The 23,158-nt window shown below is 38.8% G+C and overlaps 1 protein-coding gene across 1 annotated transcript in view; it reads left to right on the top strand.

Moving 5' to 3' along the window:
• Nucleotides 1–23,158, top strand: part of RSBN1L (round spermatid basic protein 1 like) — a 71,484-nt gene that overhangs the window by 1,217 nt on the left and 47,109 nt on the right. The window contains exons 2-3 of the mRNA XM_046668910.1: nt 16–256; nt 628–880. Coding sequence (XP_046524866.1) covers nt 16–256; nt 628–880 — 494 coding nt within the window. The remainder of the gene's footprint in view (nt 1–15; nt 257–627; nt 881–23,158) is intronic.

Genomic DNA, 23,158 nt, shown 5'->3' with positions numbered 1-23,158 from the left:
CCCGGGGCGCGGGAGGGTCCGGCCTGGCGGCGGGCGATGCTCAGGGGAGCGCTGGACCGCGGAGGTGCGATCGCGAATGCGCTCCCGTGCCCCCGGCTCCCGCGCTGGGAGACGCTGTCCGAAAAGGGGTGTGGAGAGCCCCGGAGCTGCCGGGGACGCGGCTTCCCGTCCCTATTAGGGAACGCGGGCTGTGCGGGCCCGCCCCGCGTCCGCGTGTTCGCAGTGGTCCCGGGCGAGACGCCGCTCTTCGGAAGCGGTTTTCAGCCATATTCTTTTTTTTTTTCCTGCAGCAAATGATGGAGGCAGGAGCGTTGACGTGTTTGGGGCCAGATCTAGTCGCTGCAAGGTGTTTTAGCATCACGAGAAGGCAAAGCCTTAAACGTCCTTTTCAGACGCGGCCAGACAGTGTTCTTTGAAAACGTAGGCTGGTCGTGTTGATTGTCTGCAAGTGTTTGTTTGCAGTAGATGGTCCTGCCTATTTAAGAACCGGTACACAGTGATCTGACAGTGGTTCAGCATAGAGACCGGCTGCAAACTCGATCTCTGATCCAAAGCTTAAAGCCCCCGATGATCTTGATCATAAATGTACACTGACCCACAGTACAAAGTATTTTTTCTGCTTTTTAGGAAAAATGAGATGTCAAGCAGGTTTAGCCTTGCTAATCGAATGGTAGATAAAATCGTGAAACATTCCTGTCTGTCGGAATCAGAGTGGCTGTGTTCACGGTTTTTGCAAACGCTGCGCAAGAGTCTGTGGCAACAGTGTTACCTGTTCCCGGATGTTTGCCTGCAGCACAGCTTGACATCGAAGCGTGGCCGTCAGGGACTGCTGCACGAGGTGGAGACCTCAGCTCGGGAGGCCGTGGCTTCTAGGAAAGGGGTGTTGAGGATGGAATTTGTGTGACTTTTTGCTTGGAATTCTAGGTGGTCAGTATTTTAAAGCTGTTTAGTTTTAATGGTTACATTTAAAAGTTGTAAATGCCTGAGCGTCTGTGCATTTGTAGCTCGGTATCAGCTTTCTTTGTGATGTGTAAACAGTGTATTCGCTCTTCTAAGTTCTTTGAGCGCGTCAGTGAATATGGGTCTCACATTGTCGGTGTGTTGGAATGGCCGAAGATAAGTAAGCTTTCTTTAACAATTGTAACATAAAATATGGAGCACATACATAGCCCCTAAAATGAGTTGGCTGTTAAAGAGAGATTTTTCTAGTCTTTTCGGTTACATTTAGAATCCTCTTTTTGAAGACTACACCTTATTATTAAGACTGAATATAAGCAGTGATAGCTTTTACATTAAGATTCGAGAAAGATGTTTTTCCATGACCTATGTAGGTTTCTTTGAGTAGTGACTCCGTATTAACACTATTGTAAAATTGACATTTTTCTGATGGAAATGCTGATATTTTATTGAAGGAAAACGAAAAATCAACGAGAAGGGTTGCTTTTCAGTGTCAACCCAAGGGTGGGTCAGTCCAGATAGAGGGAAGATCATTGACAGTAGATTGGAAAGTTAAAAGTGATGAACAGGAGAATTATAGACGCGTACCAGTCTAGGCTGGTTTAACACAGGGGCTGATGTCTTACACACTGAAAACTCTGGGGCCGTCTGGGCAGAGTGCTGTGGCTGACTTCCATTATAGCCTGAGTCATCAAATAAAAGTTACATTTATTTCTTAGAAAAAGAAAAAGCGCAGAACATTTTAGATTTTTAAAACTAGAAAATAACTAGGTTTTGGTGCTTATGTAATCAACTGAAGGGTTCACAGCCCATTTTCTTGTAAGACTGAAGAAATTGATGAGTTAGTAAACGTGGAAGGTGAAGGTGACATGTACTGAAGGTGTCCAGCATTAGGGTTATATAGTAAACAGCAGAACAGACGTGTTATTATTAGATGACAGTGCTTTAACTGATGCCAGTAACCAATACATTGTGTAGATCTTCTGATTTTTGTTAGTGTTTTTGCTTTGCATTCAACGTTTTTTCCTTAGAATGACCCTGTGAAGTATCCCAAGACGAAGCCAGAGCATGTCACTGAATTTTTGCCTTGAAAGTCTAGTTACAGAATTTAACTCTAATGAAAATAGAGGCTTTTCTTAGAACTGAATAATTTGAGGTATGTAGATGTCAGTGATTTTAAAGGGATAGATGTTCGAAGATTTTTCAAACTAGACTTTCCCCCATCTTTCTAATATTATTCCACAACTTTAGGTTAAATTGATATTATTTTTACCGTTATGAACAAATATTTGTCACTACTGAGCTTGTCGTTTATAGTGATTTCATTTTCTTGTGTAACCTTGTGTTTTTCGTGCCTCCGTTTTTCATTTGCTTAGTTGTGTCCGGCAAAGTCTTTTATACCCTCTAGCAGCTCCATAAAATGCTTCTCAGTGCAGTTTTCCGCGTGGTCAGGTCTGTCCGATAAACTTAGGCATCCATGGCCCCTGCAGTCGTCCCTTCCGTAGCTGCCAGCCTTCCTGCTTTCGTCTGGATTGTTCTCTCTCCAGGCCTGTTGCAGAGCTGTCATCTTGGGACTGCCCTCAGCTTTTGTTCTGGGAATTTCTTTCACTTTTGTTGAGTTCCTTTTTCTGGATCCCATGCCTTCCTTTTGGTTTATTCCTTCATTTTGATTTCCCCTAATATTACTCTGAAAGAGTGCATGGGAAATCAGTTTTGGGGGATTTTATTTTTATCCTCAGACTTGACTAGCTGTTGAGAGATCGCTATATTGGAACTCATTTTCGCTCAAAAGTTTGGAGGTGTTCCCTTGCTGCCTGCCTTCCAATGTTGATGTTGAAAAATTTGACCTCCAAATGTTGTCTTTTGTTATACTATCTGCGAGATTTCAACCCTTTCACTGAATTTTAAAATTTCGGCTATCCCCTGAAAAAATGTTTTATGAGCTCCTGTTCTTTGTTCCTGTATTACAGCATCTTGTTCCTTTTTCATGGGTACGGCATCTTCTGTTATCTCTTCAAGGATATTAATTATAATTTCTTTGACATGTTCTTCTGTTTCTTGCGCTGTTTTGGTTCCTCTAACTTTTTTCCTGTTTATTTTGGTCTCTTTCTTTTCGTTGGAGGCTTTCTTCAGATCTGTGTGATCCTTAGCAGTTCCTTCATATTCAAGAGAAAATTCCACAACTGATTGAAAGCTCCCTGGGCGTGCATGAGCATGGCTTAGTGACTCATGAACTCTCACATGTTCATCTTTATTTCTTTTCTCTGGATGGTGGTAAGAAGACTTTCAGCTTCTTCAGATAAAGGTCCTTCATTTTTCTGTCTGTCTGTCTGAGTGGAATAATGGAGAAAGGGGAGGGGATTGGCAGAGGTAGTGAGTTTAGATGGCAGGGTTCTAGTACTGAGCGGGGAGAGAAAGCTTGCAAGTCTCACCATTCAGTTTATAAATTTTCACTTATTCTCCCTGTTTTCGTATCAGCATTTCACTTCTTTTTTCTGTGAGGGACACCCCTGAGCCTGGAGCCACTCTGATTTAGTTTGGATGGAGACCATACTTCTGATTCCCTTAGGAATGTTGGGGGTGGCGTGGGGAGGAGGAGGTTGGTTCTGCCCTCTTGCCTCTTCCAGTGTCTCCAATTTCTAAGCCTTTCTGGGATACTACAGAGTGAATAGGATTGTCATTATCTCTTTCTGTGGGGACTTGGATTAACTGTCTTCTCTTATGCTAAGTCATTTACTGTTCCACCATGAGCTTTCTATCTTCATGCATTGTATTTCAGGTTTCAGTTACTATATATATCTCCTAGTTACATCAAGGATGGAATTTATGTTTCCATTTCTTTTTCTTCCTGTTGCTTAGTTATATTTTTCAAGAAGAGATCTAAAATTTTTTGATTTGTTCCTCTTTGGGTGACATTGGTCAAGCCGCTTAATCTTTTTGAGCCCTTACTTAGCTGTTATATAAGGATACCTTTTCATGCCATGGTTATTAGAATTATATGAACCTAGCATATTGTAGGCATTTGTAAGGGATATTAGTTCCTAACCCTTCTTTCCTACCCAATACATTGAAGACATTTATTTTCACTGAATTCATGGATAAGTATAACTTGTACAGTTTTTCCATTGGTATCTTTGTTTCTAGGAATTTGTGGTGTGTATTAGTATGAAGCATACATTTTGTGTTTTTTTGCTGAGAAAGATTAACCCAGAGCTAACATCTGTGCCAGTCATCCTCCACTTTATATGTGGGTTGCCACCACAGCATGGCTGATGAGTGGTGTAGGTCTGTGCCCAGGATTTGAACCTGTGATAAACTACTTTAGGATATTGAAAAAATAATGATACTTAATTTGTGTTAGAGTAAAAAGAATTATGATGAAATATTGTGGCTTACATAAAATCTTTCTGCATTTGTGTGATTAAGGAGAATCAGTAATAAAAGTGCATTCTTACCAACTAAACTAATATTTTTATGACTTCATTTTCATTTTTGAAGGTACATTAAACGTTACATTGTACATATTATTTTTTTTGGATTGTAGATTGAAAATATTTAGCTTTTTATCATGAAAAATTTTAATTAATACAAAAGAAACCAGAATAGTAGTATGAATTCTGGGTCTACCCATCACCCTGCTTCAACTATCAACATTTTACAATTCATGTTTCATTTCCACTCCTCCACTTAGTTTTATATTTTTTGCTCTGCCATTTTAAAGCATATTCCCAACATATATCATTTCACCACAAAAATAACTAGGATTGAAATTTTTTCCATTACTGAACTAATAATGCTTATGAAATTTCAACAATGCTTGTGTATATTTTAAGGATTGAAATTCTCCCCCACTCTCAAGCTATCATTAACAATTTAATATATCTTCTTCTGGAATAGATATGCTTATATGTGTGTGTGTGTGTGTGTGTGTATAAATTTTTGTGTGTGTGAGGAAGATTGTTGCTGAGCTAACATCTGTGCCAATCATCTTCTATTTAATGTGGATGCTGCCACATTGTGGCTTGACAAGCAGTGCTACCTCCGTTCTGGAATCTGAACCCATGAACCCTAAGCTGCCAAAGCAGGATGCAAGAACTTAACTGCTACACCACTGGGCTGGCCCTACTTATGTATTTTTTAGGTTAACTTTTAAAAAAAATTATTTTTTAAAATTATGGTAAAATACACATAACATAAAATATGCCATTATAGCTATTTTTAAAGCGTGTAGTTTAGTGGCATTAAGCGCATTCACATTGTTGTGCAACCATCACCACCATCCATCTCCAGAACCTTTTGCATCTTCTCAAAGTCCATTCCCATTAAAGAATAACCCCCTTTTTCTCTTCCTCCTCTCCCCCAGCCCCTGGCAACCACCATTCTACTGTCTCTATGAATTTGACTACTCTGAGTACTTCATATGAGTGGAATCATAAAGTATTTGTCCTTTGTGACAGGTTTATTTCACTTAGTATAGTGTCTTCAAGGTTCATCCGTGTTGCAGCACGTGTCAGAATTTCCTCTTTGAGGCTGAATAATATTCTGTTTTAGGTATATACCACATTTTGTTTATCCATCCATCCCCTGATGGACACTTGTGTTCTTCTACCTTTTGGCTATTGTGAATAATGCTGCTATGAGCATAGGTTTACAGATACCTGTTTGAGTCCCTGCTTTCAACTCATTTGGGTATATACCCAGAAGTAGAATTGCTGGATCATATGGTAATTCTATTTTTAATTTTTTTGAGGAACTGTTTTCCATGACTATTTTCCATAGTGGTTCCACCATTTTGCATTCCCACCAGTAGTGCCTAAGGGTTAGGTTAACTCTTTAGTATCAGAAAAGTAAGTAATCTGAGTAAGCAGACAAACTCCCCCATGATAACTAATTGAAGCAGATACTTGTGAAGTCAGTGTTCATCAGCCACTTAAGCATAGGAAATAAAGTATTGGGGTTTCGTAGGGGAAAGAAAAGGCCTTTATTGAGTGCCATATGCCATGGTATTATCTCAGTATTTTTAGATTAAAGCCCAGAGTTTTTCCTAGCGTGCTCAGAGTTGCATAGCTAATGTGTAAAGAATTTGAATCAACCCCGTCCCTGCCAGGGTCTGAGCCTAACTACACAGCGCGACAGTTAATTAAATTTTTTCCTTTTAGACTGCAGTCAATAGGAAAGTAGAAAGTAGAGAGGAACTTTAAAAAATTTTCCAAGTTATTTCTTTTTTCGTAACTTTATTATAAAAAATTTAAGCATATAGAAAACTTGAAAGGACAACACAATGAGCTCTTGTAGATTTTCCTCGTAGATTCAACATCTGTTAATATTTTATCATGTATGTGCACTGAATCATTTGAAAGTAAATTTTGGACATCATGATACTTCATTCTTAAATATTTCAGCTTCATTTCCTAAAGGTAACTACATAATCACAATAACATTAAAACACTTAAAATAATCATATAGCCAGTCCGTGTAAAAATTCTTCTAGTTACTCCCAGTTCCCCCATTGTGCCCCAAACACACTACATCTGTTGGGTCTATTTTAATCTAGAACTGTCCTCACTTTTTTTTTTCATATGACATTAACTTTTTGAAAATACCAGTTCAACATACCTGTTATCTTGTAGATTTTTTTTGGTATCCCCCTTGGTACCTGTGGGGGGTTGGTTCCAGGATCCTACCCCCCCCCCCGTACCAAAATCTGCAGATGCTCAAGTCCCTTATATAAAATGGTGTAGTGTTTGCATATAACCTGTGCACATCCTCCCATATACTTTAAATCATCTCTAGATTATTTGTAATACCTAATACCATATAAGTGCTATGTAAATAGTTGTCATATTGTTTAGGGAATCATGACAAAAAAAAATCTGTACACACGCTTCAGTACAGACGCAACCATCCTAGGCCTCTTGATGCATGGACGTGAACTGTGGATATGGAGGGCCAACTGTATACATGAGTATAGTGTGTTAAATACTGTATATATTTCAAAATTATCATCTCTATTCCATAACGTTCTCTATTGGTTAATATAAATTAACTGTATACCTATATGAATTCCCATTCTACTAGATTATATCAGTTCCTTCAGTGCAGGCATCGTTTTATGATCTTGCCTGGCACTCAGTGATTGGTTTGAAGTGAAAAATAATGCTTTTTTATTAAGAAATTAATTTTATTTATCCTCTTGGCATTGCAAATTTAAGTATCTCCTCTTTTTAGCTTTTTTATAGAGAGGGTATACATTTTCTTCAGATATTAACTAATTCAGAGCCACTTTGACTGGTTTGACGTGGAGCAATATTCTGGAAAGCAGATGCAAGGATATAAAATGAGTAGTAAATCTGGGTTTTAGATCTTTAGATGGTTTGACTTCAGAGCTCCGGCTCTAAACCACTGTGCTGACTGTGTTAATGTTTTAGATTGCCTTCCTCTAGAATTGTACCTTGCGTTGTGAGAGTTTCCCAAATAAAGGAACTAGGCTTTCATGGAAGAGTAGGACTTAGGTAAATGGAGGTGATGGAGACAGGCTTCTTAGGCAGGGGGAATGGTGTGAACAAGATTGTAGAGACAGGAGTATGCCTGGCACCTTCACTGGTCTGTGAATAGAACCATTTGGCTGGGCTTGGTGATTTTGTGCAAAGTTGGGAGATAGGACGGCATGGCAGTTGAAAGTCTGCCGTAGTCTGCCCTCTATTTGCCAGGATAAGGAGTTCAGACTAATTTGCTGGCATTGTGTAGGATGGATTGGTTGAGAGAAGTGTTAGAGACAGGGATATTGGATGGATATAGAAATATGGTAGGCAAATAGTGATGAAACCATTGGTACTCCTGGACACGGAAAGGAAAAGATTTTGAGAGGGAATATATATTATGGCATCATGATTATCAAATATGTTGCAAGAAAGGGAGATTTATATATAATTTTATGGTTTCAGATGGAGAGAATAAGCATATCATTGAAAAATGTGGGTAGGCATGTAGGAGAACTGGTTTGAAAAGATGGATGTGAGTGTGAGATGTAGGCAAGTACCTTGTACTAGAGTTCTGTTATCAGATGCAACTCCACTCAGTGGTGAGTCAGTGGGTAAGATTTAAAAATGTTGTTCTAGGGGCCGGCCGAGTGGTTAAGTGCACATGTTCCACTGCGGTGGCCCAGGGTTTCACTGGTTTGGATCCTGGGCGCAGACATGGCACCGCTGATCAGGCCATGCTGGGGCAGCATCCCACGTGCCACAGCTAGAAGAATCCACAACTAAAAGTGTTCAACTATGTACCAGGGGGCTTTGGGGAGAAAAAGGAAAAAATAAAATCATTAAAAATGTTGTACTATATATGGGCGATTCTGTTCATTTAGTGTGTGTGCTGCAGTATATGTGTGTGGAGGGGACCCTTTTAAAAGTCTCTTTACAGTGGCAGACTGCAACAGTTGCTTTTTCTGTGAGTAGCAGATAATCTCAGGTCCTCTCTTAGTTCTTAGGTAACCAGCTGTTCACAACCTTTAAAAGGCGTCTGAAAAACCAAGATTAGGCAGGTCTGTTAACCTTTACTCTGGTTTAACAAGTTACTTTCCATTTGTCCTCCCACTTCTGGCCTCCCTGCCATTTTCCTTATCTCTGCTGCTGCTATTTTAGCTTTTGGTTTAGTTTTGGACCCTTTTACGTTACTCTTCTTTCCAGCTTTGCTATTCACTCTTAGTTTTCTAGTGTCTGTTGTTAGCATTCCCCAAATCTTTGCTCAGTCCAGAGTTTTAGATCCATATATTCAACTGCCTCCTTTGACTGTAACCACTATTAGATGTCCCATAGAACTGTAAAATTATTGTGTTCAAAACTCATAGTCTTCCTTACCCAAATTTGTCTTGCTGTATATGTTCCATATCTCAGTGCCATCATATGTCTGGAGGCTCAAGCTTGAAAACTGGATTCTACACTTGACCTTCATCCAGCCTGTAGCCAAGTCTTATCACTTGTAGCCACTGTCTTTCATATCTCTCTGCTTTCACTCTGTCCTTTCCACTAGTCTTAGTTCGAATTACCTTTATCTCTAGCCTGGATTACTGTATAACTGCCTCGTTATTGGGCTCCCTCCTTCCAGATCTGTGATCTTTCAACTCATTCTTCATGCTTCAGCCTAAGTGCTAACTAGGGATCTAAGTGCATATTTGATCATGTCCCATTTGATTATGAAATGATATTCACATTCCTTAAAATGCCCTCCCAGGCTCTGGCTGGGCCTATCCTTGGTTAGCGCTTGGGCTTCTCAGTGCTCCTGCTGCCTGGCACTTGCTGCACCCATTATCCTTTCCTGCCTAGTTCCACGCTTCTACTCCACCCTGCTCACAGCTAGCATCTGTGAAGACTCAGCTTGAAGGGAGGCCTCTGCCACTCCCTGGAGCAGGTGAGGTCTGCTTGCTGTCTCTTCCCACATCCCTTTGCACTTCTGTCCTGACTTTCTTCACTTTTTTTTTTTTTTTTTTTGAGGAAGATTAGCCCTGAGCTAACTGCTGCCAATCCTTCTCTTTTTGCTGAGGAAGCCTGGCCCTGAGCTAACATCCGTGCCCACCTTCCTCTGCTTTCTATGTGGGACGCCTACCACACCATAGCTTGGCAAGCGGTGCCATGTCTGCACCCGGGATCCATACTGGTGAACCCTGGGCTGCCGAAGCAGAATGTGCGCACTTAACCGCTGTGTCACCAGGCCGGCCCCTCTTCACTTCATTTGAATCACTTGTTTGTCATCTTCTTCACTAGACTGTAAGCTCTGTGGAATCTGGGCCTGTGATGATCTTGTTTCCCGTGAGGCCCTCAGCCTCTGGGTACTCGATAACTGTTTGGGAAATGAATGAGTTGCACTATATTCCAGCCCTTTTTGCCTGCTCAGAAGAGAGGTCTGGTGTCACTCAAGAAAATGTTGGCAGGTATTTCAAAGTGAGAACACCAGAAAGGTGATAATGGGAGGAGAAGTTGACCAGCAGCTTTGCAGACATTGGGCATGTTGTCAAGTGAGCGCAAGAGGCAGGTATTAATGGCACGAGAGCTAGAAAGGAAGTGAACTGTGTGGGTAATACTAATTGAACTGTGTTTCACTAACACTGAGTTATCAGAATTGCCATTTTGTATACTCTAACCTCATTTTTTTTGAGGTTATCAATAAGGTTTGTTTTTTGAGGTTATAAGCTTTTTTGAGGAAGCCTATCAGTACGTTATGTTTTTAATCCAAGTTTGTTTACAGAATCTGTAATGGCACTGTAAATGGAAATCTTTGCTCTATTTGGCATTTATTTAGACTTAAAATTAGGTAGAAATCCAAATTAAATTTTTTTAAAATTTTTTTTGGTGAGGAAGATTGGCCCTGAGCTAACATCTATGTCAGTCTTCCCCTATCTTGTATGTGGGATGCCACCTCAGCTTGGCTTGATGAGTGATGTATAGATCTGTGCCTGGGATCCAAACCTGCAAACCTGGGCCACCGAAGCAGAGTGTGTGAACTTAACCACTAGCCACCGGTCTGGCCCCTATCCAAATTAATTTTGTTCCAATAGTTAGATAGGTTTTTTTTTTTTTAAAGATTTTATTTTTCCTTTTTCTCCCCAAAGACCCCTGGTACATAGTTGTGTATTTTTTAGTTGCGGGTCCTTCTAGCTGTGGTATGTGGGATGCTGCCTCAGCATGGCCCGATGAGTGGTGCCATGTCCTCGCCCAGGATTCAAATCGGCGAAACCCTCGGCCACCGAAGCAGAGTGTGCAAACTTAACCACTCGGCCACGGGGCCGGCCCCTTGATAGTTTTTCACACTATTTATTGAATAGTTCTTCTTTCCATACAGATGTAGAACGCCAGCTTTTATCATATACCAAAAATCATGTGTGCTTGGGCCTGTTTTTAGATTCTCAGTTCTTTACATTTATCTGTCTCAGGTCATTTCTGCTCAAGTAACACTCTTGTCATTGCTGTATCTTTAGAGGAGATTTTGGTATCTCGAGGGGAAGGCTCCCCTGCGTCCATATTTGTTTTCAGAATTTTCCTGGCTTTTTAAAATATCAGGCTTATTGAGGTATAATTTACATAAAATTTGCTCTTATTGGGTATACAGTTCTATGAGTTTTGGTAAGTGTACGTAGTAACCACTAGCACAGTCATGATGCAGATTGCTGTCACCTGCCACTCAGTGCTGTCTCACTGCCTCTGGTCCCAGGGGTGATCTGTTTCTGTTCCGAGAGTTTTGTCTTTTCCAAACTGTCATATGAGTTGAATCATACAACGTCTAACTGTTTGGTGTTTGGCTTCTTTGACTTAACACGTTGCTTTTGAGGTTTGTCAGTGTTTGCATTCATCAGCTCGTTGCTTTTATCTCTGAGTAGCTCGTCGTATGGAGACACCGCAGTTTGTTTTCCACTTGCTAGTTGGTGGGAGTTTGCGTTGTTTCTAGTTTTGATGATTATGAACACTCCTGCTGCATTCACATACACATCTCGGGGTGCATGTGTGTTTTCATTTCTCTTGAGTAAATACCTAGAAGTGGAATTGCTGGGTTGTATGGTAAGTGTATGTTTGACTTCATAAGAAACTGACACACTTTTCTAAAGTGGCTGTACTGTTTTGCATTCCCATCAGCCCTTGATATTGTCAGTTTACAAAATTTGAGCCATCCTAGTGGATAAGTAGTAGTATTTCATTGTAGTTTTTATTTGCAATTCTCTAATGACTATTGATGTTGAGTATCTTTTTATGTGCTAGTTTTCCATCCCTATCTCTTCTTTGGTGAAGTTTCTGTTCAGATTGTCTCTTACTGGGTGTTTTATTATTATTAAATTGTGAAAGTTCTTTACATATTGTATGTACAAGTTCTTCACATATTCTGTGTACAGATTCTTTATCAGATATGTATTTTGCAAGTGTATTCCCCCATTCGGTGGCTTTACATTCTCTGAATGTTGTCCTTTATGCTTTTTCACAGCAGAAAAATTTAATTTTGATGAAGTCCACTTTATAATTTCTTTCATTTATGGTTTGTACTTTTTGTGTCTTAAATAAGAGAGCTTTGTCACATAAGGTCACACAGGTTTTCTTTTAGAGACTTTATGGTTTTAGGTTTTACATTTAGGTTTATGGTACATTTTGAAAATTTTGGTTTGTAAGCTTTGGATCAGAGTTTCCTTACTCTTATTTTTCCTTTTGTTTTTTAAAAGATTTTTTTATTTTTCCTTTTTCTCCCCAAAGCCCCCTGGTACATAGTTGTATATTTTTAGTTGGGGGTCCTTCTAGTTGTGGCATGTGGGATGCCGCCTCAGCATGGCTTGATGAGCGGTGCCATGTCTGCACCCAGGATTCGAACTGGCGAAACCCTGGGCCACCAAAGTGGAGCACACAGACTTAACCACTTGGCCACGGGGCCAGCCCCTTAGTTTTCCTTTTTGATTAACTTGAGAATTATTTTGTAAAGTTCCCTCACCCTCCACAATCCCCTAGGGATTGTCATTAAATTTATTGGTTAACTTAGGAGCAAATTCTAATCATTACAGTTATCTTTATACTTAAAAGCTGCATGTGTATCTTTACCTATTCTTATATTCTGTCTCCATAAATTTATTGATATTTAATACAGATTATGAGTTTTCCTCTGGTGTTTGTTTTATTTGGGGGAGTTTTTTTTCCTGATTGTTACTGGTATATAAGAAAGCTTTTTGTTTTTCTACATATACTTGATAATTGGGTATATAACTTTATAACAGTGAAAGGTTATCAATTACTTGTAATCAGGAACAGACTGAATTACAGTAAGATACTTTGTAATATTCAGGAAGTGATTTCTGTTTGGTACTTCAAGCATTGTTTTTCTTTGAAATCCAGGATCTCTATTAGCAAAGTATAACCATTCAACTCGACAAATATTTTTATTTTTATTTTTTCTGAGGAAGTTTAGCCCTGAGGTAACATCTGTGCCAATCTTCCTGTACTTTATATGTGGGTTGCTGCCACAGCATGGCTGACAAGTGGTGTAGATTTGCGCCTGGGATCCTAATCTGTGAATGCAGGATGCTGAAGCAGAGCATGCTAAACTTAACCACTATGCCTTGGGGCCGACCTTGACAAACATTTTTAATACTTTGATGCTGTGGTAGGTGTTAAAAGTGACAGAATCAATAATATACAGTCTTTGTCTTCAAGTAACTTAAACAATCAGGATATTAGAAAAAGTAATTATAATATTTAGTGCAGTAAGTTAAATGCCACAAGACAAATAGAGAGTAGTGGTGGTACTAGTGGTAGTGGAGGCAGGCAGATATTAAGAAAGGGAGAAAGGGGCTGGCCTGGTAGTGTAGTGGGTAAGTTCATGTGCTCTGCTTCTGTGGCCCACGGCTCATGGGTTTGGATCCCAGGTGTGGACTTATGTACTGCTCATCAAGCCATGCTGTGGTGGCGTCCCACATAGAAAATAGAGGAAGATGGGCACAGACATTAGCTCAGGGACAATCTTCCTCAGCAAAAAGAGGAGGATTAGCAATAGATGTTAGTTCCGGGCCAATCTTCCTCACTAAAAAAAAAAGAAAGAAAGAAAGGTTGCAGGAGAGAGGAGGGGATGTTTGAGAGCAACTTTGAAGATCAGTGTAGTAGGATTTCAATAAAGAGATAAAAGAGTTCTGGGGAGAGAGCATTGTTTGAAGTGTAGCATTCATGGGAATTAGAAAGGAAAACTGAGCTATGCAGTATCACAGAAGCTAAGGGAGGAAATAATTTTGAGGTGTTTGATTTTCTTTATAACTCTGACATTATATATTGCTAAGCATCTTTATTCTAGCCATTCACTCTTAGAGTTTAAAATATCAGTGTGTTTTATAAGATGAATTCTATTTTAATGTTTCTCTGAAGTCAGTGCATGTCTCATACATACATAATTTACCCAAAATAATTTTTTCATTGACTGTAAGAAGACTTTGTAAAGGCTGCATTATTTATTGCTGTGTAACAAACTAATCTAAAACTTGGTAGCTTAAAACAGCAACCATTTTCTTCTATCTGATGATTTTGTGTGTCAGAAATGCCAGCAGGATTGGCTAGGTGATTGTGCTTCATGTGGAGTTGGCTGGGGTTGCTCCGTGGTGTTCAGTTGGTGGCTGGTCTTGTCTCTTGGGTCCAGGGTGACTTCACTTACATGCCTATTGCCTTGTCGGGGATGACTAGATGGTGAGCTGAGCTCCTCTCTCCATGGTGTCTTGGGGCCTTTGCACATGATCTCCTCATCAGGATAGTTGGATTTCTCACAGGGCAGCTCAGGACTCCAAGAGTGGAAACAGCACGGCTTCTTATAGCCTAGCTTTGGAAGTCTGAACCACTTCCTCCCTGTATACATATTAGAGTCTGAACAGATATATTCAATTTTTGAAATTTCATATAGAGCACATTGTAAATTAAGCTAAAATAAAGCACCTGTAGGAGAGTTGTTTAGTGATATTAGCTAAATACGTAACTTTTTTTATTTAGAACTTTAATTGGTTGTATGAAAAAAATAATTAGGAATATATTACAAAAGCATGGGTTCCCACATGTGTTGTCGTTAACCAGAAAGAACTGTATGATTTACTGTTTGCATTGTCGAGTATAATTTTAACTAAATAATATAATTGTATAATGTTGACTTAGTATTCTAGAATGCCTCGGGTTGTGTGTGTCACATTTTATGACAGCTGTAGTGTAAGATTCAGTGACTAGAGTGACTTAATTCTGTAACCTAGATACCAAGTATCATGTCTCACTACTTCATATCTTGGTTTTACAATATATTGAGAAGACAAGAAGTAAGTGTACTTCTGTTTTGGAAGCAAATCTTTCCTGGTAGATCAGTGAGGACAACTAACCTGAAGTTTTTTGTTACGGCAGGAGGGGGAGCCCAGACCACTTGTTCATGTTGTGCCTGGGCTGGCTCTCATGTAGGTATATGTGTATTTATTTTTTGTTTTCCTGTTACTCTTCTTTGTGTGTTCTTGTGACTACCATTGCTATACTGTTTTGTCATTCTACGCATGTTACTAGATGCTTTCCTAGTAAAAATTCTATTTGTATTTAATAGTAATAGCTACATTTGTCAAGTGCCTATAATATACTGGCCATAATGTTGGAAATAATGCATGTGTTGCCTTTAATCCTCATAAAAAAATCTGAAAGATCAGTGCTATTATCTTTGACAGATGAGAATACTGAGGCTTAACAGTTAAATGACTTGTATTGTGTCAGTTGGTCAGCTAGTGGCAGAGCTGGAATTCGAACTTAAATATGTCTGGCTACAAAGCCTCAGTTGTTTCCACTGTATTAGAATGTATTTGGGCTTTCTTAATCTCCAGCTATCTTAAACTGTCCCACTTTCAACATCCTGTTCCTTTTTTGGTATGTTTTGGTCTTGAATGTGTTAGCCAAAGCAACCTGCCTATTCCTGAATAGTAAAAGAGATAAGTATTGTACAATTTGAACTTGCTCATAGTATCTTCAGGCAGAAACATTTTTTGCAAGATGTAGGATGTTGTTACTGTATGAGTTATTGTACTAAATTTTTCCCCTTTATAAAAAAAAATAGAGGGGCTGGCCTCGTGGCATAGTGGTTAAGTTCGGTGCACTCCACTTTGGCCGCCCAGGTTCACAGGTTTGGATCCCAGGTGCAGACCCGTACCACTCATCAGCCATGCTGTGGTGGTGACCTATGTATACAGTGGAGCGAGATTGGCACAGATGTTAGCTCAGGGCTAATCTTCCTCAAGCAAAAAAAAAAAAAAAAAAAAATAGAATCCAGAAAACCAGAAAAGAAGGGGTCTTCAGAGATCAGTTAGTATAAGCCCCTGATTTTATAAGAAGCTCCACAACTCTCCCTCAATTCAGCAGGTCACAAGTCCTTAATGGATCAGTACAAGTCTTTCAAGTCTCAGGGTTCTTAACATGTATCAGTTTTTACAGTTATGTCCATAAGGACCATTCACCCTTTTAGCATTTTCCCTGATATGTATGGGCAAACAGCTGTAGAGGAGGAGGAGTCAGGTGTTTTAAATACCATCTGCTCATCCTGTCAGCTGTCAGCCGTCCCTTGATTAGGAAGGAACGGTTTCTTCTTTTCCTTCCAAGTTTCTGGAACCCATTTCTACATTATCCCTTCCCTTGTTATGTCACTGTATCTGCTGGGGACGACTTGGAGCAGAAGAGCTACAAGTATGGCTTGTGTGTGCAGGTTATAATTTAGAAACTGTCTGTTATTAACTAAATACCATAAAACGTTTGTGATCCAAATAATTCTCATTCTATTTGTTGATTTTTTTTCCCCTAAAGCATGTATAAGAGCTTTTAACTAGAAACTAGGAAACCTGGTTAGGAGTTGCCATAGTTCTGCCACTTGCTCAGTCTCTGTCCCTGGGGAAATCTTTTAAATGCTCTGGGCCCCAAGTTTTTCCTCTGTAAAATGAGGAGAGTAGAGAGATCTCTGTTAGTCCTATGAGAAACTAATGCTGTGGAAACTTTTCTGGCAACTGCCCCACTAAACACATTCTTGTCTGTTCTTTTCTTCCCATACCTCCATTATATCCTGTTTATTTCTAGAGTCTTATAAAAGCATTTACTTTTTTATATTACATCACGATTTCTCTAATTTGTCCTCTGCTTCTTTCTTATGTGGATTCAGCAAACATTTATTTACTGCCTGCTGTGTGTTTGGCGCTGTGGGAGGAATGCAAGAGGAAAGCTATCTATGTTTCTTGCCTTTAGAGAATTTATAATTTAATTGGAGAGACAGTTACCTGCAATGTAAGAGACACTCTGTATTGTTACTCATCCTCTCTTATTTTTTCCTGTATATTGCTTTTTTTTTGTCTTCTGTGACTGCTGACCCTTCAGATGCTTATCACTAGTAATTTGTTTCTATTTACTCTAACCCTTTTCTTCTTCTTACCCCTGGAAACTTCATTCATATTGAGCATCAAGTATATGCAAAACACTATTCTAGATTCTATAGAATATAACAAAGATGAGGAAGATACGATAACTGCAAAAGAGTTTATAATCCCGTCGTGCAAATAGAGCAGCTACACAAAGAATCAGATTTCAAATTATAAGAGAGAGAGGAGGAGACAGTGATCATTTTCAGTTGCAGGGCTCAAAGCATGCTTGATGAAAAAAGCTGAATTTCAGCTAGATCTTGCAGGTTGTATAGGATTTGGGTTGGCAGAGTTGGGATGGACGAGAGCATTCTAGCTAAGTGGTATTAGCAAAAATATTGGAGTAAGACATTTGAGTAATTAATGAATCAGAGAACCTGGAATCTTGTGTATATACACATGTGGTTGAGTAGTAGAAAAAATGATTTAAAAGGCAAGGTGAGTCTTGACTATGAAGAGTCTCAAATGGCATACTGTGGGAATTTTCTTTTTTTAGATAGGGTTTGTTTATTCATTGTTTAAAGCAGAAGAAAATGACATGATAAACTGTGCTTTCAAGGAATATTTTTTGGTCACTCTGTGCTTAGTAGATTGGTGGAAAGGAAAGAAACTATGGGAAGACCACTTTGAAAAGGTAATGAATCGTTCATAACAGTGGCTACGGAAAGGGAAAGGGAGACAGATGGACCTATTTCAATGGAGAAATAGACTGAACTGAGCAAGTGATTTAATGTCAGGGGGAAACTGAAGAAGGAAGTATTATAAAGGTTACTGAGAATTTTTTGAGTTTGGCTGTTGGAGGATGTTGTGCCATTCACATAAATAAGGAATTGGAAGGAGAGCTCGAATCTTACTTATATACGAGAAGGATGATAATTTTGGTGGAAGTGAGGATGTGGAGCTTGGCAGAGAGGTTGGGTTGGGAGATTAGTTTGGGGGTTCATTTGCCTAACGGTTGTAGTTTAAATCATAGGAGTGTGTTTTTAGAGCAAGTAGAGAGAAAGGAGAGAGGCATGCCTGGGGTAGATCCTGGGGGAGTGCGGGTCTGGGTGATAGGATCCTGAGCTGTGCGGTAGTCGGCTAGGATGGTGCAGTTTCACTGAAACTCAGGGAGGAGCATGAGGTGGAGGGCACTAGCGTCTGTTGCAGTGAGGATGAGAAGGCCCTGGAGTAGCTGCTTTGGGGAGGGCTGGGAGTCTCTTCTGTCCCTAGTCACTATATGTGCAGTCCTTTATCTTCTTTTTACTGGATCCTTCATCTTTTTCTTTCTGTTTATGTTCTGACCATTTTTGTAATGTTACTTTTTCTTCTGCCTCCCTACTTAAATTCTGTATTGTTTCTTTTTCTCCTGCTTCCTGCTTGTTCTCAGATCTATTTCCAGCCACACTTATTCCTGGCTGGGGGAGGAGATCAGTGTCGTTGCTCAGCTAACCAGTTTCATGGAGTGCACTGTCACCGTAAAACTTACAGCACGAATCTGAAGCAGGCGACTGATAGCATCAAGCCTGTTTGAGGTTTGTGCTACAAGAATGTGTTGTGGCTGAAAGCTTGAGCATTAAATTCTACCAACATATCTTAAGAACCGCCAGATTTTTATGATACTTCTATTTAAAAAAATAATCCGATGAACCTATGTGAAGATCCTTCTTTATACCAAAATCTGTGGTTTAATGAGTCATAATGTAGCATGGGATTTCTATCTTTTTCTTAAAAGCTATTAAATCTAACAAATTATGTATACATATTCAGAATACATAAATAATTGTATAATATTTTCTCCTTTTGTTCTTTTGAGGTAGAAATACATTTGAACAGTCTTAATGAAGGAAGGACTTTGAAAAAAGTACGATTATTTTGTGTGTGTGTATTAGCTTATATATTAATTCAGTGTTTTATTTTGAAGTGTTTTTTTCTCTTTCTCCCCGCATTAGGCACTATACCTCATTGCCTACCAATATCTTAAGTGATTCTAAATCTTTTTTTTAAAAAAAAATATTTGAACATAATTATCAATTCTGTCAGGAAGGAGATTTAGGCTAACAACTTAATTACACAAGTAATACATAAATGTGAATCCCTTTCTGTTGTATAAATTTCAGATAATTTAGAAGTACGTGAAATAAAAACCAAGAGTTCTCTTTGTTCTTTCCCTGGAGTAAATTCTGTTAGGTGTTTGTGTTCGTCCTTCTGGACCACTTTCTGTGCATTCCTATGTATACGTATGTATACACACACTCACAGAAAAGAATATGTAGCTTGTTTTACAAAACCTGAGTATACTAAATGCGTTTTTCTATAACCTGTTCTTTTTACTTTACAGTGTGTCTTGGAGCTCTGACCATTACGTAGTGTTAAATTTGTACACACACATATACAACCCGTGTATGTGTGTTTTTTTCTAAGTTTTGCCTTTATAAATTTGTATGCATATAAATTTTAGTAAGCCTTTATTAATTTTAGAGTAGTTTTAGATTTACAGGAAAGTTACAGAGATAGTACAGAATTCCCATATACTCTATACTCACTTTCTCATATAATTAAAATCTTATATTTGTATAGTATGTTTATTACAATTAATGAACCAGTATTGCTACATTATCGTTAAGTCCATACTTTATTCATGTTTCCTTGGTTTTTACTGTTGTCCTTTCTTAATTCAAGGATCCCATCTAGGATACCACATTACATTTAATGATTGTCTACGGAGACTTCATGGCTGTGGTGCTTTCTCATACTTTTCTTGCTTTTGATGACCTCAGCAGTTTGAGGCGTACTAGTCAGGTATTTTGTAAAACGTCAAATGTCCCTCAACTGGAATTTGTCTGATGTTTTTCTCGTGATTAGACTGAGGTTACGGGTTTTTGGGAGGAAGAGCATGACTTTGCGAATTTTAAAAATAAAATTTAATTTAAAAAATCAAGCAATACTGAAAGATTTATTATGAGAAATGGCCCTGACTCTCTCCATTCCCTACCCACCCCCAGCTGTAACTCTTTCTGTTCTCATCTTCTTTTTATTCCAAAGTTCTGAGGGAAATGATCATACTACCTTCTATTTTTGTTTTTTTTTTTTTAGATTATAGTAGGTCTACTTGATACATATACATATTGTTTTTTTTTTTAAGATTATGATAGATTACAACCTTGTGAGATTTCAGTTGTACATTATTGTTAGTAATGTTGTGGGCACACCATTTCACCCTTTGTGCCCTCCCCACACCCCCCCCACCTTCTATTTTTTGATTGATCAGTTTTAAACATATGTTGCATTCTTGTTAAGAGTTTAGCACTTTTATAAGTGAGCTTCTTTCCTCTCTAATATTTCATAAACCTTAGTTAAAGCAATAATCACTGCTTACTATGACTGCAAATACTGTTCAATGCAAGTCAGAGATCCTTTTCTGTATGGCTTTCTTGGTGTTCACGTAGTTAAAAATTTCCCTTCTTTTTCATTTACGTATATGCCAATTGCTTCATTTTTAGCCCTGTGCTCTGTGTTTTGTAATGAGAAATAATCTGGCAATTCTCTTTTATTCCTGGAGGTCTTGTTTCTGCAGTTCTGCATTCTGGTACTTCGACCTGAACTGGTTGCCCTTTGAGCCAGGTGCACAGCTTTCATGCTGATAAGTTCTTGTGTGCTCTCCTGTGCTGGGTCCCCTGTTTCCTGGATCACATCTCTTCTTCCTTCTTTGTTTAGCTCCTTAATTTACTTGGGCACACTCTCACATAACTTCCTAAGAAGGGATGTGTGTGCAGTAGAAATGTTTGAACTTTTGCTTGTCTGAAGATGTCTTCTTTCTTCATGCTTGATAGTTTGGCAGATTCTAGAATTCTAGGTTAAAAATTCATTTTTTTTTTTTTGCTGAGGAATATTTGCCCTAAGCTAACATCTGTTGCCAGTCTTTCTCTATTTTGTATGTGGGTCATTGCCACAGCATGGCTCCAGAGTGGTGTAGGTCCATGCCCAGCAACCGAACCCATGAACCTGTTGGCCTAAAGTGGAGCGTGCTGAGCTTAACCACTAGGCCACGGGGCCAGCCCCTAAAAATTGTTTTCATTCAGAAGTTTAAAGGCACTGCTACGTTGCTTTCTAGCATCTGGTGGTGTGTTGAAGAGTCCAGTTCCACACTGTTAACTGATCTTTTCTATGCCATGTGGTTTTTCTCCTCTGGAGGCTTTTAGGATCTTTATACCTGGTGTACTGAAATTTCACGATGGTGAGCCATGTGTGTGGGAAGGGGCTGCAGTAGTGAATTCTGTTCTGTGTACTCATCCCTTGATGGAATCTCATTTTGGAGACTGATCTTTTCTGGGAAAATTTCTTCCATTGTGGGTGTTTTTTTTTGATATTTTTCTTCCCTTTAAAATTGTTTTTCTTTTTTGAAATTTCAGTTAATTTGCTGTTGATCTCCTGAACAGATCCTTGCGTCACTTTTTTTTTCTATTTCCACTTCTTTGTCTTGTTGCTCTGATTTTGGCAGGTTATCTCAACTTTATCCTCCAGACTTTTAATTAATATAGATCTCTATATAGACACAGATGTGTGCACGTAAATATGTGTGTTCATATGTCTGTACGTTTGCATGTATACACCTAGGTTTAAATACACACACATAGATATGACAGACTTGGGATCCTTTTATAGATTGAAATTTATATATATCAACTTGCTGTTTTCTTCTAATACATTGTGAACATTTTCCCCATGATGGTAACTATTACCCAGACATGGTTTTTAGTGGCTTCATAATTTTCCATTTATGAATATACCCAAATTTATTTACCCAATCTCCATTATTAAGCATTTAAGTTACTTACAGTTTTTCACTATCATAGATAATATGGAATGAGGACCCCTGTACATGTGTGTTTGTGCAGGCTTGGTTATTTCCTTTTTATTAATCCCAGCAGTGGGTTTGTGGGATCAAAGGAATGATCAGGTTTAATGCCTTTTCAACACATTGTTAAATCGCCCTCTAGTAAGACTCTCAGTTCATAGTCATTATCATTGTAAAGAAGTGCCTATTTCACTTACCTTCATCAGCACCGGTTATTCTTCTTTTAATGTGAATAATAGATTAATAGAATTAATAAACTAATAGAAAAGAGCAGTAAATTTGAGGAACTACTGGAGGCTTTAAGGACTAAAAATTCCTTTCCTTGCTGTGGCGTGGCAGAGGAAAAGGAAGGAAGGATGAATAAAGATCAACCTAGAGCACCTTATAGGAGAGAAAGTCATGAAGTACTGTGGAAAATAACACAATAATTTCTCACTTTATCCCAGGACCTGTTGATGCATTGAACAAGCGCTTATTGAGGGAGAGCTTTTTCTTCCCTCAAGGAGTGTACAGTGATGGGGGCAGGAATGTTGATAAGACAAAGATATGTTTGTAACTAACTAGAATGCACTGTGGAAATTGCTGTAATAGAGCTGGAGATAGGGAACCTGCTTCTTGTTTTGGACAGTGTAGTACAAATGGACTGGTCTAGTTTCTTAGTCCAGGACAGATGAGAGCCTTTTGGTGGCTGCCGGAAGTTAGAGCTGTCACCTCTCTTACCTGGAGTGACAAATGACAGCTGAGACAGTAAAAATAAAATGATACTCGGGGGCTGGCCCCGTGGCTGAGTGGTTAAGTTTGCGCGCTCCGCTGCAGGCGGCCCAGTGTTTCGTCGGTTCGAATCCTGGGCGCGGACATGGCACTGCTCGTCAGACCACGCTGAGGCAGCGTCCCACATGCCACAACTAGAGGAACCCACAACGAAGAATACACAACTATGTACCGGGGGGCTTTGGGGAGAAAAAGGAAAAAATAAAATCTTTAAAAAAAAAAAAATAAATAAAAAAAAAAAAAATAAAATGATACTCAACTGCTGCTTTTTAGTTTTGAGCAGTTAATTTTCTTTTTCTGTTTTTGAGGTCATCAATATGAGTATAATAATGAGAGTTAAAATTTTTGTCATAATGAAAAGACTAAATTATATTTCTTGTATTTGTGAAAGCAGAGAAGTATGTAGTACACTTTTGAAAATTATTAGAATGATTAAAAAATAAATGGCAACCTTCTGTTGTCTGGAAATCTATGAATTAATTCTGAAGATTCCAAATAAATGGATTGTTGATATATTATTTAATAAATCTCTTAAAAGTATTCTCTAACAAAGTTTTTCTTAAGTTTTATTTTCTTCTTATTGGAGTGATTAATACTTGTGTGTGTGTGTGTGTGTGTGTGTATGTGTGTATTTTTATCCATACATTATTATAATGACTTTAATGCTGGTGGAG

The sequence above is a fragment of the Equus quagga genome, chromosome 8 (assembly GCF_021613505.1).
Source record: "Equus quagga isolate Etosha38 chromosome 8, UCLA_HA_Equagga_1.0, whole genome shotgun sequence".
Lineage (NCBI taxonomy): Eukaryota > Metazoa > Chordata > Mammalia > Perissodactyla > Equidae > Equus > Equus quagga.
This window is presented reverse-complemented; position numbering and strand designations above follow the sequence as displayed.